Source organism: Camelus dromedarius, chromosome 29 (genome assembly GCF_036321535.1).
Source record: "Camelus dromedarius isolate mCamDro1 chromosome 29, mCamDro1.pat, whole genome shotgun sequence".
Taxonomy (NCBI): domain Eukaryota; kingdom Metazoa; phylum Chordata; class Mammalia; order Artiodactyla; family Camelidae; genus Camelus; species Camelus dromedarius.
In genome coordinates this window covers 18606913-18619877 of record NC_087464.1, presented here as the reverse complement: position 1 = coordinate 18619877, position 12965 = coordinate 18606913, and the positions used below count along the sequence as shown (strand labels likewise).

At 45.8% G+C, this 12965-nt stretch overlaps 1 protein-coding gene across 2 annotated transcripts in view; it reads right to left on the bottom strand.

Annotated features, from left to right (window-relative positions):
• The window catches only part of ADAMTSL3 (ADAMTS like 3), a 260077-nt gene that overhangs the window by 19311 nt on the left and 227801 nt on the right, over positions 1–12965 (bottom strand). For both annotated transcript variants that reach the window (XM_031440672.2, XM_064480638.1), the window contains exon 23: positions 212–394. In XM_031440672.2, coding sequence (XP_031296532.2) covers positions 212–394 — 183 coding nt within the window. The remainder of the gene's footprint in view (positions 1–211; positions 395–12965) is intronic.

The following is a 12965-nucleotide window of genomic DNA, read 5'->3' as shown; positions in this document are numbered from 1 at the left end:
AGAAGCAGCGGCAAGAAAGTCACACCTTCTAGCGGGAGAACCGGTGAGATGGAGTGTGAGGTAAGCGCTTGTTTGAAAGCGGGCAGTGGCAGCAATAGTTCAGACCATTTAATGCTCACTTGTTTACTCGATTCCAGAGTCAACCAAGCCAGGTGCTACTTTGTACATATTCCAGGAAGCACCTGGAGAACAACAAGAATTTGATGCTTACCCAGTAAGTGGAGGACAGATGTTGCCACTGCCTTTCCAAGAGCGTTGGTGGCTGTGCAGACGTAGGTTCCTTCGTTTTCAAGGGAAACATTCTGCAACAACAGGGATCCATTGAAAAGCAAGGAAATATTGTCACTCAGAGATCCTCCTTTCTTCACCCAAGTTACATTAGGCTGAGGGACACCTTTGGAATAAAAACAAATACGACAAAGGCAAATTCCTTTAAGAACAGGGACACAGAACCAGATGACAAATACCGTTTAGCATTTTGAACACAAGCTGGCAAATGAGTTTAATCTCACAGAGTAGGAAAAACGGCTCTTTCCATTTCTGTAGCTCCTCTGTGGCAGGTGGGGAATGCTGCTAAGGCAAAGGGCTTTGGTCTACTGAGCACCTGATTGGTTTATGCAGATAAGTCAAGGGGTGGGAGCCAAAGAAGGTGGGATTGCTCTGTGTTGGGAAGGGAGAGAAAGTTGAAGCTGAGTGGCGGTGATGGGAGAGTGGCTGGCAAAGAGGAGCTGGTCAAGCTGGGTGAACACGGAGGCAGAGACACAGAGAGAAATTCCTAGCAGGAGGTTGTCACAAGGAAGGCTTTGGAAGACAAAAAAAATACCAAATACGGATCTTTTAAGTGGTTCGCTGTGCATATGCAATGAAATGTTCCTCCCTCAGGAGGAATACAAAATCTTAGGGAAATAGATTTTGTTCATTCATGCTTTTGCAAAAGAGGATAATTTCACAGAATAGAAAGTGTTGCATTTCAAGTCTGGGTCGTCGTAGTGAGGAGCACAGACCATAAGCAACATCTCTGGACACAGAGAGGAGCATAAGGAATTGAAAAAGTATCTTCCCCCAAATCTTGGAAAGTCTTAGCAGTTTGTGTGGCTGTGGGATGCGAAACTCAGAAGAACCTCATTTGGTCTTTAAGAGCTGGGGCAGCGTCTCATGATGCCTGAGATCAACCTAGGTAACTGGTTTTGGGGGATGTCCTCTCCTCCTGCAGTGCCTCTGGCTACACAGCCTGTGGCAGACACAGCAAGGCTTTCTGGCAAAGAAGAGATGTCATCGCTGTCATCATGACATTTGCAATGCACCTGACAAGAAGCAGAACACACGCTCTGTGAACACTGGGGGCGCTTTGATTCTCAGTTACTCCCACCTGCTGGGAGGCAGTCATGGTTGGCTCTGTCTTACCAGGCCGGAACCCAAATACTCAGACAAGTGCTAATCCCAGGTGCATGTATCTTTTTCACTGTTTCTTCTACAAATATAAATACACAGAGGTTAAATTTTCCTAAGGTCACCAGCTAGTAAACACTGGATCTGAGATTCACTCCCATGCAGTTTACTCCAGAAATTCTCTCTTAACCACAATGTAAGTAGATCTTGTTTATTTCTTTTTAATTTTTAAATTATTTAAAATTTTTTTAATTTTTTGTTGAGGGAGGTAATTAGGTTTACTTATTTATTTTCAGAGGAGGTACTGGGGATGGAACCCAGGACCTTGTGGGTGTTAAGCAGGCACTCTACCACTGAGATATATGCTCTTTCCTTATATATTTGTTGATAGATTTATTCCCAGGCATCTTATAATTTTTATTGCCACACTAAGCAGGCTCTTTTAAAATATATTTTATAGTTGTTTATTGCTGACAATTAAGAAAGCAATGAACATTTGCATATTTATCTTGTATCCAGTCATCTTACTGAACTTTATTATTCTGAATAGTTTTCAAATGATTTTCTTGCTTTTTTAAAGGGAAACAATCATACCACCTGTACATAAAGATAATTTTATCTCTTTTTGTCACATGTATGTCTACAATTTCTATTAACTATCGCACTATGTTAACTGATGTCTCTAGAACAATGCTGAACAATAACAGGTACAGCAAGCACATTTTTCTTGTTTCCAGCTTTAAAGGGAATATTACTAATATTTCATCCTTAAGTGCAACGTTTGCTTTTGTTTTCTGATAGTTGTTGCCAAATCAAAGAAATTGCCTTCTATTTCTGGCTTACATGGAAATTTCTAAGTCTTTGAGTTAACAGTTTATTTTAATGGACTTTTAACGGAACGAAAATATCTAAAGCTCTTAATTTTCTTTTGAGTACAGCTTTGACTGTGTATCATATTTTGAAATGCAATAAACTATTACGATTATTTCATTCATTTAGAAAATGTTTATGAAGCGCCTACTCTATGTGAGACTCCATGCTGGTGCGAAAGATACGATGGAGAACTAAGTTCCTCAAGAAACTCAATTTTAAAAGGAGGCTTTGAAGGGAAACTCATGGTTGCAATGAAAGGACATAAGGGCTTATGATAAAGGTAAACACTGGATGCCACTGGCATGTAAAAGCTGTATTTAATACAGACTGGAAAGACGGGGAAAATGTCCACAGGAAGGGACATCTAAACAACACTTTAGGACAAGGAGGAACACATCAACTGAAGGGGGTGGGGAGAGTGTTTTAGGCAGAGGGAACAGCATGCATAAAAAAGGCCTAGACACGAAGAAAAATACAGTGCACCTGGGGAATCATAAGTTGTTTTTTTTTATAACTGGAGCTTAAAGTACATGGAGTAGGAGTGAGGAGAGATAAAACTAGGGAGGTGAGCAAGTGCCCATAAAATGAAAATCTGTTCTCTGTAGTAAGGAGTTTGGTGGAATGTATCCTAAAGGAAACAGGAAATGGTTTAATTAGTTTAAGTACTGGTAAAAATATCAGATTGTTGCTTTAGAAACATGGGTCTAGATGTGGTGTAAAATGGAGAAAAGGGAGGCGAGGACCAGGAGGACCTGTGGTCACTGAAGCAACTGAGATGAGACAACGAAGGCTGCTCAGACAAAGGCAGGAGCCATGGATTCGGAGAGAAATGGATTAACTTAGTAAATATTAAAGAAGAAAAACCAGTAGGTCTTGGTGACTGGTTTTATATGGGGGAATCAAGGAGAAGAAGGATTTAAGGATGACGTGCCTGTAGATAGTGGTACCATTAACTGAAGTGGGAAATCAGAGGAAGAGCAGGTCCATATGGAGTACGTGATAAATTACTGTCAGCGTGTTGAGGCCGGAGGGGCAGGCATCTCACTGAGCACACACGCCGAGGAGCCTGCTGGCACACATTGGGGCGGAGACTGACAGGTGCCACCATCGTGCTCGCCCTTTGCTGTCTCTGGAGCATCAGACCTCCCAGAAGGGCGCTTTTACACACGTCTGCTCTGATTTTTGTGGCTGCTGCCTGCGAGCTGCCTCTGGATTGACTGCCCGGCTCTGGAGGACAGAGGAGCTTGTGTTCCAGTCCCATGAGACTGTAATCATTGGTGTCACCCAGAAAAGAGCTCGTACTCCTGCCTGGCACCCTGATTTCTGCGCTGCCAGAGGCCACCTCTGCACCACATGGATCTGGTGGCCAGTGGGGTTTATGCTTGTGGGTCCCACAGAATTGTGACCAATGGAGAAAAAGTTCTTAAACAGCTATCACCCCCAGGGCACAGCAAGAGACAATAGACCCAGGTGCTCCTGCTTCCTCTGAAGGAGGCCTGTCAGCTAAGCACCACGACGTCTGATTCAACCTGCATCTTGGGGCTGGCTGCAATCCCTTCCAGAGACCTCTGAGCGTCAGCCTCTGCCATGCTCCGCAGTGTCAGTGTTTCCTGGAGGGAAGCCTTCCATACTTTCAGTGCCCTGGTTTTTACATCAGGTGCCCTGGTTTTGGTGGCTGCCACTCAGAGGATGCTCCTTGATCACCTGGCCCTGGTGGCCAGGGTAGGGGCTTGCATTCCTGGGTCCCAGAGGGCTGTGGCAATCAGAGAGGTCATTCTGGGTAGGCTACTACCGCCAGAGCACTGGACAGACAGCAGATTGAAACACAGTCTTTCTGTGAAGGAGGCCTCTTCGCTTGCCCTGGAGCTTTGGTCCAAGGGGATGGCTTCAGGTTTGGCTCACATTCAGTGGCCTATGAAGCTGCTTTCAAGGAATGGAGGCTGTGGATGTGTCTCGGTGCTCTCCGTCTGCCTTGCTCCAGCTCACCAGTACCACCCAGAGAAGAGTTTAGACACTCATTTGGAGCAACTGCCACCCAGGGGATGCCCCCAGGTCTTCTGATCTGGTGGCCATCAGGGGTTACACCTGCAGTCCCACAGGACGGCATGTATCTGCACACTTAAAGAAAAAAAACTGATCCTGAGGGTCTAGCCTCCAGTCAGCTTGAGTCTAGGTGCTGAGATCCTTCCCTCTGGGACATGGAAGGGTCCTGGCACATCCTCAACTACTAGGAGTTATTAAAAATGTAAGAGGCTGCTTGGACAAGCACAAAGGTTTGAGAGACAATCAGGAGCTGAGGGTTGAACAACAAGCTTCATCTCCTACATGAGGCTATGCCTTCAAAAGTGGGAGAGGCAGTTGCTTCGTCTACTGGACAGAAGCCAACACAGAGACACGGAGTGGCTGAATGGATGAGAAAACAAGACCCACCCATAGGCTGCCTATAAGAGACTCACTTTAGATGTAATGATACACACAGATGGAGAATGAGGGATGGAAAGAGATACTCCATGCAAATGGAAACAAACAAACAAAAAGCTGGAGTAGCCATACTTATATCAAAGAAGACTTTAAAACAAAGACTGTAGTAAGAAACAAAGGTGGGCATTACATAATGATAAAAAAGTCAATCCAACAAGAAGTTATAACATTTATAAATATTTATGTACCCAACATAGAAATACCTAAATATATAAAGCAAGTATTAACAGACCTAAAGGAAGAAATAGACAGCAGTGCAACCATAGTCTGGGGCTTCAATACCCCATTTTCGCCAATGAATAGGTCATCACACAGAAAACCAGTAAGGAAATGTCAGCCTTAAATGACAGATTAGACCAGATGGACTTAACAGATATTTATAGAACATGCCATCCAAAAGCAATGGAATACACATTTTCTCAAGTCCATACGGAACATTTTCTAAGATAGATCACATGTTTGGCCATAAAATAAGTCTTAATAAATTTAAGAGGCTTGAAATAATTATTAAGCATATTTTCTGACCCTTATTGTATAAAACTAAAAATCAGTTTCACAAAGAAACTGGGAAAAAAGCCACACAGATGTGGACATGGAAAAACACCTACTGAACAACCAAAGGATCAAAGAAGAAATCAAAAGGGAAATAAAGCAAACACCTGGAGACAAATGAAAATGGAAATGTAACAAACCAAAATTTATAGGATACAACAAAAGAAGTTCTAAGAGGGAAGTTCATACTGATAAATGCCCACCTCAAGAAGCAACAGAAGTGTCAAACAAACAACCTAAGTTTATTCCTCAAAGAACTAGTAAAAGAACAAACAAAGCCCAAAGTTAACAGAAGGGAGGGAATAAGAATAGAACAGAAATAAATTAAATAGAGGCTAAAAAGACAATAGAAGAAAAAACAATAAAACTAAGAGCTGGTTCTTTGAAAAGGTAAACTAAATTGACAAATCTTTGGCCAGACTCACCAAGAAAAAAAGAGAGAGGATTCAAATAAAATCAGAAATGGAAGAGGAGACATTACCACTGACACCACAGAAATACAGAGGGTCGTAAGAGACTACACTGAACAGTCATGCACTAACAAACTGGACAACCTGGAATAAATGGATAAATCCCTGGACACATAGAACCTTCCAAGACTGAATCATGAAGAAATAGAAAGTCTGAACAGACTGATGACTAGTAAGGAGATTGAATGAGTAATCAAAAACGTCCCAACAAGAGAATATTTGCAAAAGATGTGACTGACAAGGGCTGAATTTCCAGAAAATACAAACAAATAGTTCATTCAACACAGTAGCCAGAGTGTTTCTCCTAAAATGTAAAAGTCAGGTCATGTCATTCCTCTGCTCAGAATCATCCAATGCCTTCCATTTCGTTCAGAACAAAAAACAAAATGCTTATGATGGTTTATTCACCCTATGTGATCTGCCCCTATCATCTCAAAATAAAGGGGGAGAAAAAAAAAAAAGAGAGAAAGAAAGAGAGCTGAGAGCCAGAGAGACACAGATTCTTGATGAAATCATTTATGATCCTGGATCCAGATGGGTCCAAAGTTAGCTGTATCCTAGGACTTTTCAGTGTCGAGAGCCAATAATTTCTCCATTTTTTTCTTAAGCCAGTTCGAGGTGGTTCTCTGACCCTTGTACCTTGTAACCATGGGAGTCTGGACTAAAACCTTAGGTATGAAAACAACTCAGATGGCCAACTGGCCACACCAGCATGCACTTCTCAGAACAAACTGGCATAACTGTGTTCCAAAAGAAACCATTGGAAATAAGAAGTTTGTGATGAGAAAAGTGAGACCACACTAGAATCTGGCCCAAGTTCTTCCTTCTCACGGTACACAACTAAGCAATTTCACCAGCTTTTAAGAATACAGTGATAATTCCTATGCTGAAAATGCCACATCTCCCTACCCAATCTTAACCTCTCCCTTGAGTTCAAAACCAGTGGTCTCCTGGACACCTCCCACCAGCACGTCCCTCGGGCACATCACACGCAGTAAGTCCCGTAGCAGATTCCACGTCCTCCCTCTTTCCTCCTCGTATGCTTGCTCCCTGTCACCATTACAGCACCCATCTCTCCAACCTCCCCACCTCGGAGCCTCAGAGCCATTCCTGGCTCTTGCCTTCTCATCCTCCATGTTTAAGTTGCCACCAAGTTAAAAAAAAAATCACTTCTAACTTAGAATGCTCTTGGATCAGCCTCCTCTTCTCCATCCTCACGGTTACTGTTGTGGCTTAGGGCCACGGTTCTTGCCATAGTTACGAAACAAGCTCTTAGCTGGATTGCCTACTTCCCAACGGTTCCTCATGCAAAGTCAGAGGGAGCAAAGTGCTGGTCCCTGCCCGCCTTTTCAGAAGCATGTCAGCTCTGTACCACTTATCTCCACCCACACTCCTAGCCTTACCTCCTAACCCTCCTGCCATGTCCCTCCTTCCACAGACCCCACACCGTAGCTGCTTCAGTATCCTGTCGACAAGCCTGCCCTCGCCTGCCGGCTGCCCTCACGCATGCTCTTCACTCCGCCTGGGCTGTTCCTGCCTTGTCACCTTGGCGCGCTCCTCTTCGTGGCCCTGTTCACATCTCCTGGGAAGCCCCCGTGGACCTCTGACCCTGACTTGCTTGAATACTCCTCCCAGTTCCCATGGTGTTTTATTCATGCAAACACTGTCCCATTTACAACATTATGTCACGGTCAGTGTTGTATCTTTCTGGGAGTTTCTTGTTGTCAGTTGGGCATGCAGAAAGCGGTCAGTAAGAGTTTGTTGAATTAAAAGTGTTCACGGCTCTTGTCATGGACTGGATGTTCATGCCTTGTCACCCCACCATCAACCAGCAAATTCAAATTTCAAAGCGCTACCCCACCAATGGGATGGCATTTGGAGATGGGGCTCTGGGAAGGTAACTAGGTTTAGATGAGTTCATCAGGGTGGGTCTCCCATGATGGGATTAGTGCCCTTATATAAAAAGAGGAAGAAACTGGAGCTCCCCTGCTCCATCATGTGAGGAGACAGCGAGAAGTCTGTTGTCTGTAACCAGGAGGGGCTCCCACCAGACACCAAGTCTGAAGGCACTTTGATCTTGGACTTCCCAGCCTCCATCACTGTGAGAAATGAATGTTGTTTTAGCCACCCAGTCTGTGGTGTTTCTGTGTAGCAGCCTAAACTAAGACAGCTGTAGAGGACGATTTGACTTTCAAGGTTTCCCATCCTCAAGGCCGCATGAGACACGTTCTGCTGCGTTTCTGCCCCTGCGTTCTGTGTTCAGCTGAGACCCTAAGGGAAGGACATCACCTTAGAGCACCTAGTGGGGTCTGGTCTCAACTCCTGCAGTGCTGTACTGCTCTGGCTGCCCCAGCCTAGAGTGACCAGGGTCCACCGGCTACCGGGGCTGGTGACAGACCCCCAGAGCCCATCCACAGTTCAGCTGACCGGACGTCTGAGCTGCAGGTAACTGTACAAGGGGGACTGGCGCCCGTTTCAGGATGCTCCCTGAAGACACCCCACCTCCCCATCCCAGAAATTCTGAAATGCAGAGCTGAGCTGGTGAGGATGGTGGTAGGAACACGGCACTCAGGAATTCTGGGGTTCATCTGTGCAGAATTTACTGCTCAGCAGAAATTTAAAAAAAAAAAAGAAAGGGCAAACCCCACCACTATTTTTTGGAGTCCATCTGGCTCACTAGTTATTCTGTTGCACTCTAATTTCCTAGGTCCTTTAAGTCCCTCATGCCTCTGCTTACATCGCTTGGTGCAGGGGACAACACATAGGCCACTCAATCCCCCTACCACCAAGCCCCTTCCCCTTTATGCAACCAGGGATCCACCCACCCTCTGAGTCTCCTGCAAGTGCCTCCTACGGCCGGCACTCCTGCAGGCGCTGGGTCACGGCTTGGCTGGAACGCTGCGCCTCAGCCTCTCCCACGTCAAGGCTCTCAGCAGAGGACAGGAGGGTAGGTGCCTCTCAGGAGGCTGCCTCTTTCTCCAGCAGTCTAACAAGTCACATTCAATGGGCCTCTAACTTCATCTGAGGCCTCAGGCAACAATCAGCCCGCCAGCTCCTTCAGTGCTGAGATGCGCAGACGCTCCTGAGGAATCCCCCGCGTGCTCACACCCAGCAAGTGTGTTGAGATAAGCTGAACAGAATGAACTATGGGTCGGAGAAGTTGTTCTGTTCTATAGTATGTCACTCCGGCATACTGTCTTTTAAAGAGGGTGCAGCTTTTCCTTCAGAGCACCTTGCAAGTCTTACATACGTGCATTTGTAGGCAGGAGCCGCATAAGAGGGAAAGAAGAATTTGGAGTTCCTATGGCAACCCAAGGAGGAGTGCTGAAGGTGAGGGAGATCAGGGAGCAAAAGGGCTAGGGGACAAGGTGCCTTTGCCATGATCCTAGAGTCTCTGGCCTTGCTTGAAAACTTTGCCAAATGCTTGGTATTAATGGATGTCTTGCTATGAGCAGAAACCAGTCCAGGAACTGAATTTTGCATCCTGGTTGATGGAGGACCCAAGAAAGAGTGAGAGGCAGAGGACCCTGGCCAATGTCAGCCCCCAAGAACTATCCAAAGTCAGATGCAGGAGGCTCTGGAATTTCCAGACCCTGGAACTGATGGGGGTCAAAGACAATTACGTTTTAAACGTAAACCTCAGCACGGCAAGGGCATGATACTGTGTTTCCACAGATAGTGATATACTGCACATACAACGAATTTAAGAAAATGAAACAAAACTTTTCAGGTTTTAAGTTGTAACAGGGGAGACAAGGGTCTTCAGTGCTGAGGAAAGAAGCTGACCATGCAACTCAGCACCGAGAGCATCATGACACATATGAGTGTTCTCAAAGAACGGCAGAGGCCAGAGGAAGCCCAGACGGGATGCTTCAGAGCCCTGCTCTCTGTGGTCTTTCAAAACTACAAATGTTTGCTCTGTTGAAACAGCTATAAAATGTCAGAAATAGTTTAAACTTATTTATCTAACCTCAAAGACAGGCCATTTCCCCCAAGACTTACAGCTCTGAAATATTCAAAGTTCTGTTTCCACAATGCTGAAATCGTTTTTGGAAGGCAAATGTTATGGAAAAAAAGCTCAGATGTGGAGGGGCTGTGACACATGTGTTGCAAGAAGTCTGCACCTCTGGGGTGTCTTTAAAACACTCACTATTTAAAAAACACATTTCCTCCATTCTGGAAAGGCCCATGAAATTTCCTACACTCTAAAATCCTTGGCCTATTCAACCCGCTCTAAAATGCAAGATTTTTTATATCAATGTATCACATACATTACACTTGTATGTTTTGTTCATCTGTTTCCTCCAGCTACTCAACACTCACACAATATTCTGTATTTGTTTCACATATGACAACTGAAAGTTTTAGCTACCATTAGTTACCTCCAGGGAATGTGAAGAAATGATGTTGCCAGTTTATAAGATTAGAAGCAAACTGAACACAGGGCAGGCCAAGCACAGAGCCAGTTGTTACTAATAAATGAAACAAATAAACAAAGAGTTCACAGTTTCATTGTCAAAGAGAGTATCTCAAAGCTACTAGCACAAAGGGTATATATATACTGTTCTCGACTGCGAGGTCAATCTGAACCGTGTTGCACACTTTGCAAGGCATTTTTCTCTTATGAGTTAACTGCATACTCAGTTCTTTCAGCAGTAAATACGTCATCATGTATTTTGGACATAAAGCACTATCAATGATGTCATATCCAGAACTTCCCCCAAATATAAGGCTACGGTTTTACCATTCACAGAATTCTCCTGGCTATCCATGGAAGTACTTCCTCCTCTCTAGTAAAATGATGTTAACAGATTGGCATGATCAGGTCCTCGAGGGGTTAGATCTGAGGACTTTAGAAACAATCTGGGTCATAACATCTATCTCCAATTCCACAATCAGGAGTCTTTCCCCAAAGGTTTTTAAGAATGTGTTTCTTCTGCCAGAGAAGGGTGCTGACAAGTCCTCTTCCCAGCGTGGTCATGCCTGACCTCTCAGCAACCCTGGGCTTCTGCTCTGCTCGGGACTGAGCGGTTCTCTTTAACTCCAACAGGCATAGCTCATGAGCGATAAGCAGCTCACTCCTGGCTAGTGTCCTCCAGGGTCTCATTTCTCGGCTAGAAAGGGCCCACCAGAGTTATCCCATGTATTATCTCAAAACCAAAAACCTCCGGCGGTTCCCTGGAGAATAAGACTCAAAGTCAGAGCTGCTGCAAGTCAGGCGCAGCGGTACCCGCTGGAGCCACACAAGTGGTGGGAACCGCGGGGCCCAGCACAGCGAGCCCCTCAGCAGCAGTTCAAACGGGGACAACCTCGGACAGGCCGGGGCCCTTCCTGATAAACAGAGATTTTGGTAATCTATTAATGCAACACTGGGACAGGGATGAACAAAAAGCTTTGATACGTCCCTAAAAAAGCTACATTAAATGTATCCTTTGGAAGTCACGCAGCATGACCTGCACGTTGACTGGCTGTCACCACCACCAAACCCGGGAGAACTCCACGCGGGCGGCTGTCAGTGGAGCTCCCGGGGTGACATCTCCAGGTTAGGCTGACTCCTCAAGGCTCCCTCTCCTCCTCCCCCGGGGCACTGACTCTTCTCTCGTTTCTATGAGCTTCCCCCACTTACTCTGTTAAGTGGTTCCTTTCTCCTGGGATAAGATTCAGTTTTCCTGACTCCATAGCTTTTACTCTTCTTAGAGGAAAGCACAAAAACCCTTCAAGGTATGCGTACCGCTGCTAACGACAGCTCATCTCATCCTCCAGCCCCGGGAACCCCACTGTGTTTGAAACACACCTCACCGCGCGTAACACTGAGATTTTCTATGTGAATTCTCTCCACTGGGGACTTATTTGCTATTCTCTTTGACCACTTGGAAAATTTTACTTGTTCTTAAAGATCCATCTTAAGGCCTCTCTTCCATGACCCTCTCTGACACCAAAGCGGACTCCTCCTCTGAGGACCTTTGGACACTGAGGTATCAGTTGCTCACGTGCCTGACCCCACCTTCGGAATAAGCCCAGAGCATGACCCCGGCTCTGCCATTTAAGCACAGCTTCTGGTCACGCTGTTACTCACTGTCTCCTGAGGAAAAGTCTCCCACTTTGAGATACATTTGAGCTAAGTTCCAGGACACTCTTTGGCCCCACTGACGGCTAAAGCACTGGTTCTTAACCTTGGCTGCACGTTAGAATCATCTTGGGAGCTTTAAAAAAAACCCTCTGATTCTCAGGCCATACTTCAAACAAATTAAATCAGACCCTCTTGGGGCAGGGTGGGGTGGGGTGAGGGGTGATGTCCTGGCCTGAACTGACACTCTGCATGACAATAAAATGACTTTAGTATGTTATTCGTCAGTCACGAAAATGAGCACATGGGTGTTGAACTATCAAATACAAAACCAGTGGGAATAAATGAATGAAAAATAAGAGGAAAACAGAGGGCCACCCAAATTGGGATGTAACTAGAGAGGCTGGCATTCTATCCTGGTCCTATGTTATTGCTCCCTAACGTGGGGTGTCATCCCCACGAAGACTGCTTCTCTTCCATCGATAGTTCCTGAATGCCTTTTTCAGGCTGAGCTGAGAAGCTCTCGTGTTTTTCAGTTTCTAGGGGTTGACTTCCAACAAAATTTGCTGTACTTCAGCCCCTAGCCTGTGTGGGCCCGGTGGGCCCCGCTCTCTTGCTTGGAGGACACACTTAAGGCAAAGGAGCGAAAGTGGACGAGTGGGTCATTCCAGGGCTTCTGATGGCTCTGTGCGTTTTACACGAGAGGGATTCCTCCAGCCTCCACAGCTATCTCGTGTTCTCCATCCACGTCTGGGGTCCTGGGGGGCAGAGAGCAAGCCAGGACCTTTCTTATAGGACAACTAGATGTGATCGGTGTGAGGCGTTGGCTCTTACCGCCTTGTAAAAAAGCCTCCCCATGGTTCACTAGCAGATCAGACACGCCTGAGAAGCTCTGCACCAGCCCCTCCGGCTCCTGCTAGGACAGCATTTCTGAGGAGCCAAGAGAACCCAGGGCCAGCCCAAGGCATCACTCGGAGACTCGTGGGAGTGCAGCGGCTTGCTACAGTAGAAACCCGAGCTTCAGAAGATCACCAAGAGAAGACCTGAAGTCAGACAGCACAGAGGAGGAACTCAGCACATGGCCCAGCAGGCTCCATCAGGACTGAGTCGTTACAACTGAAGGGGGCTTAATG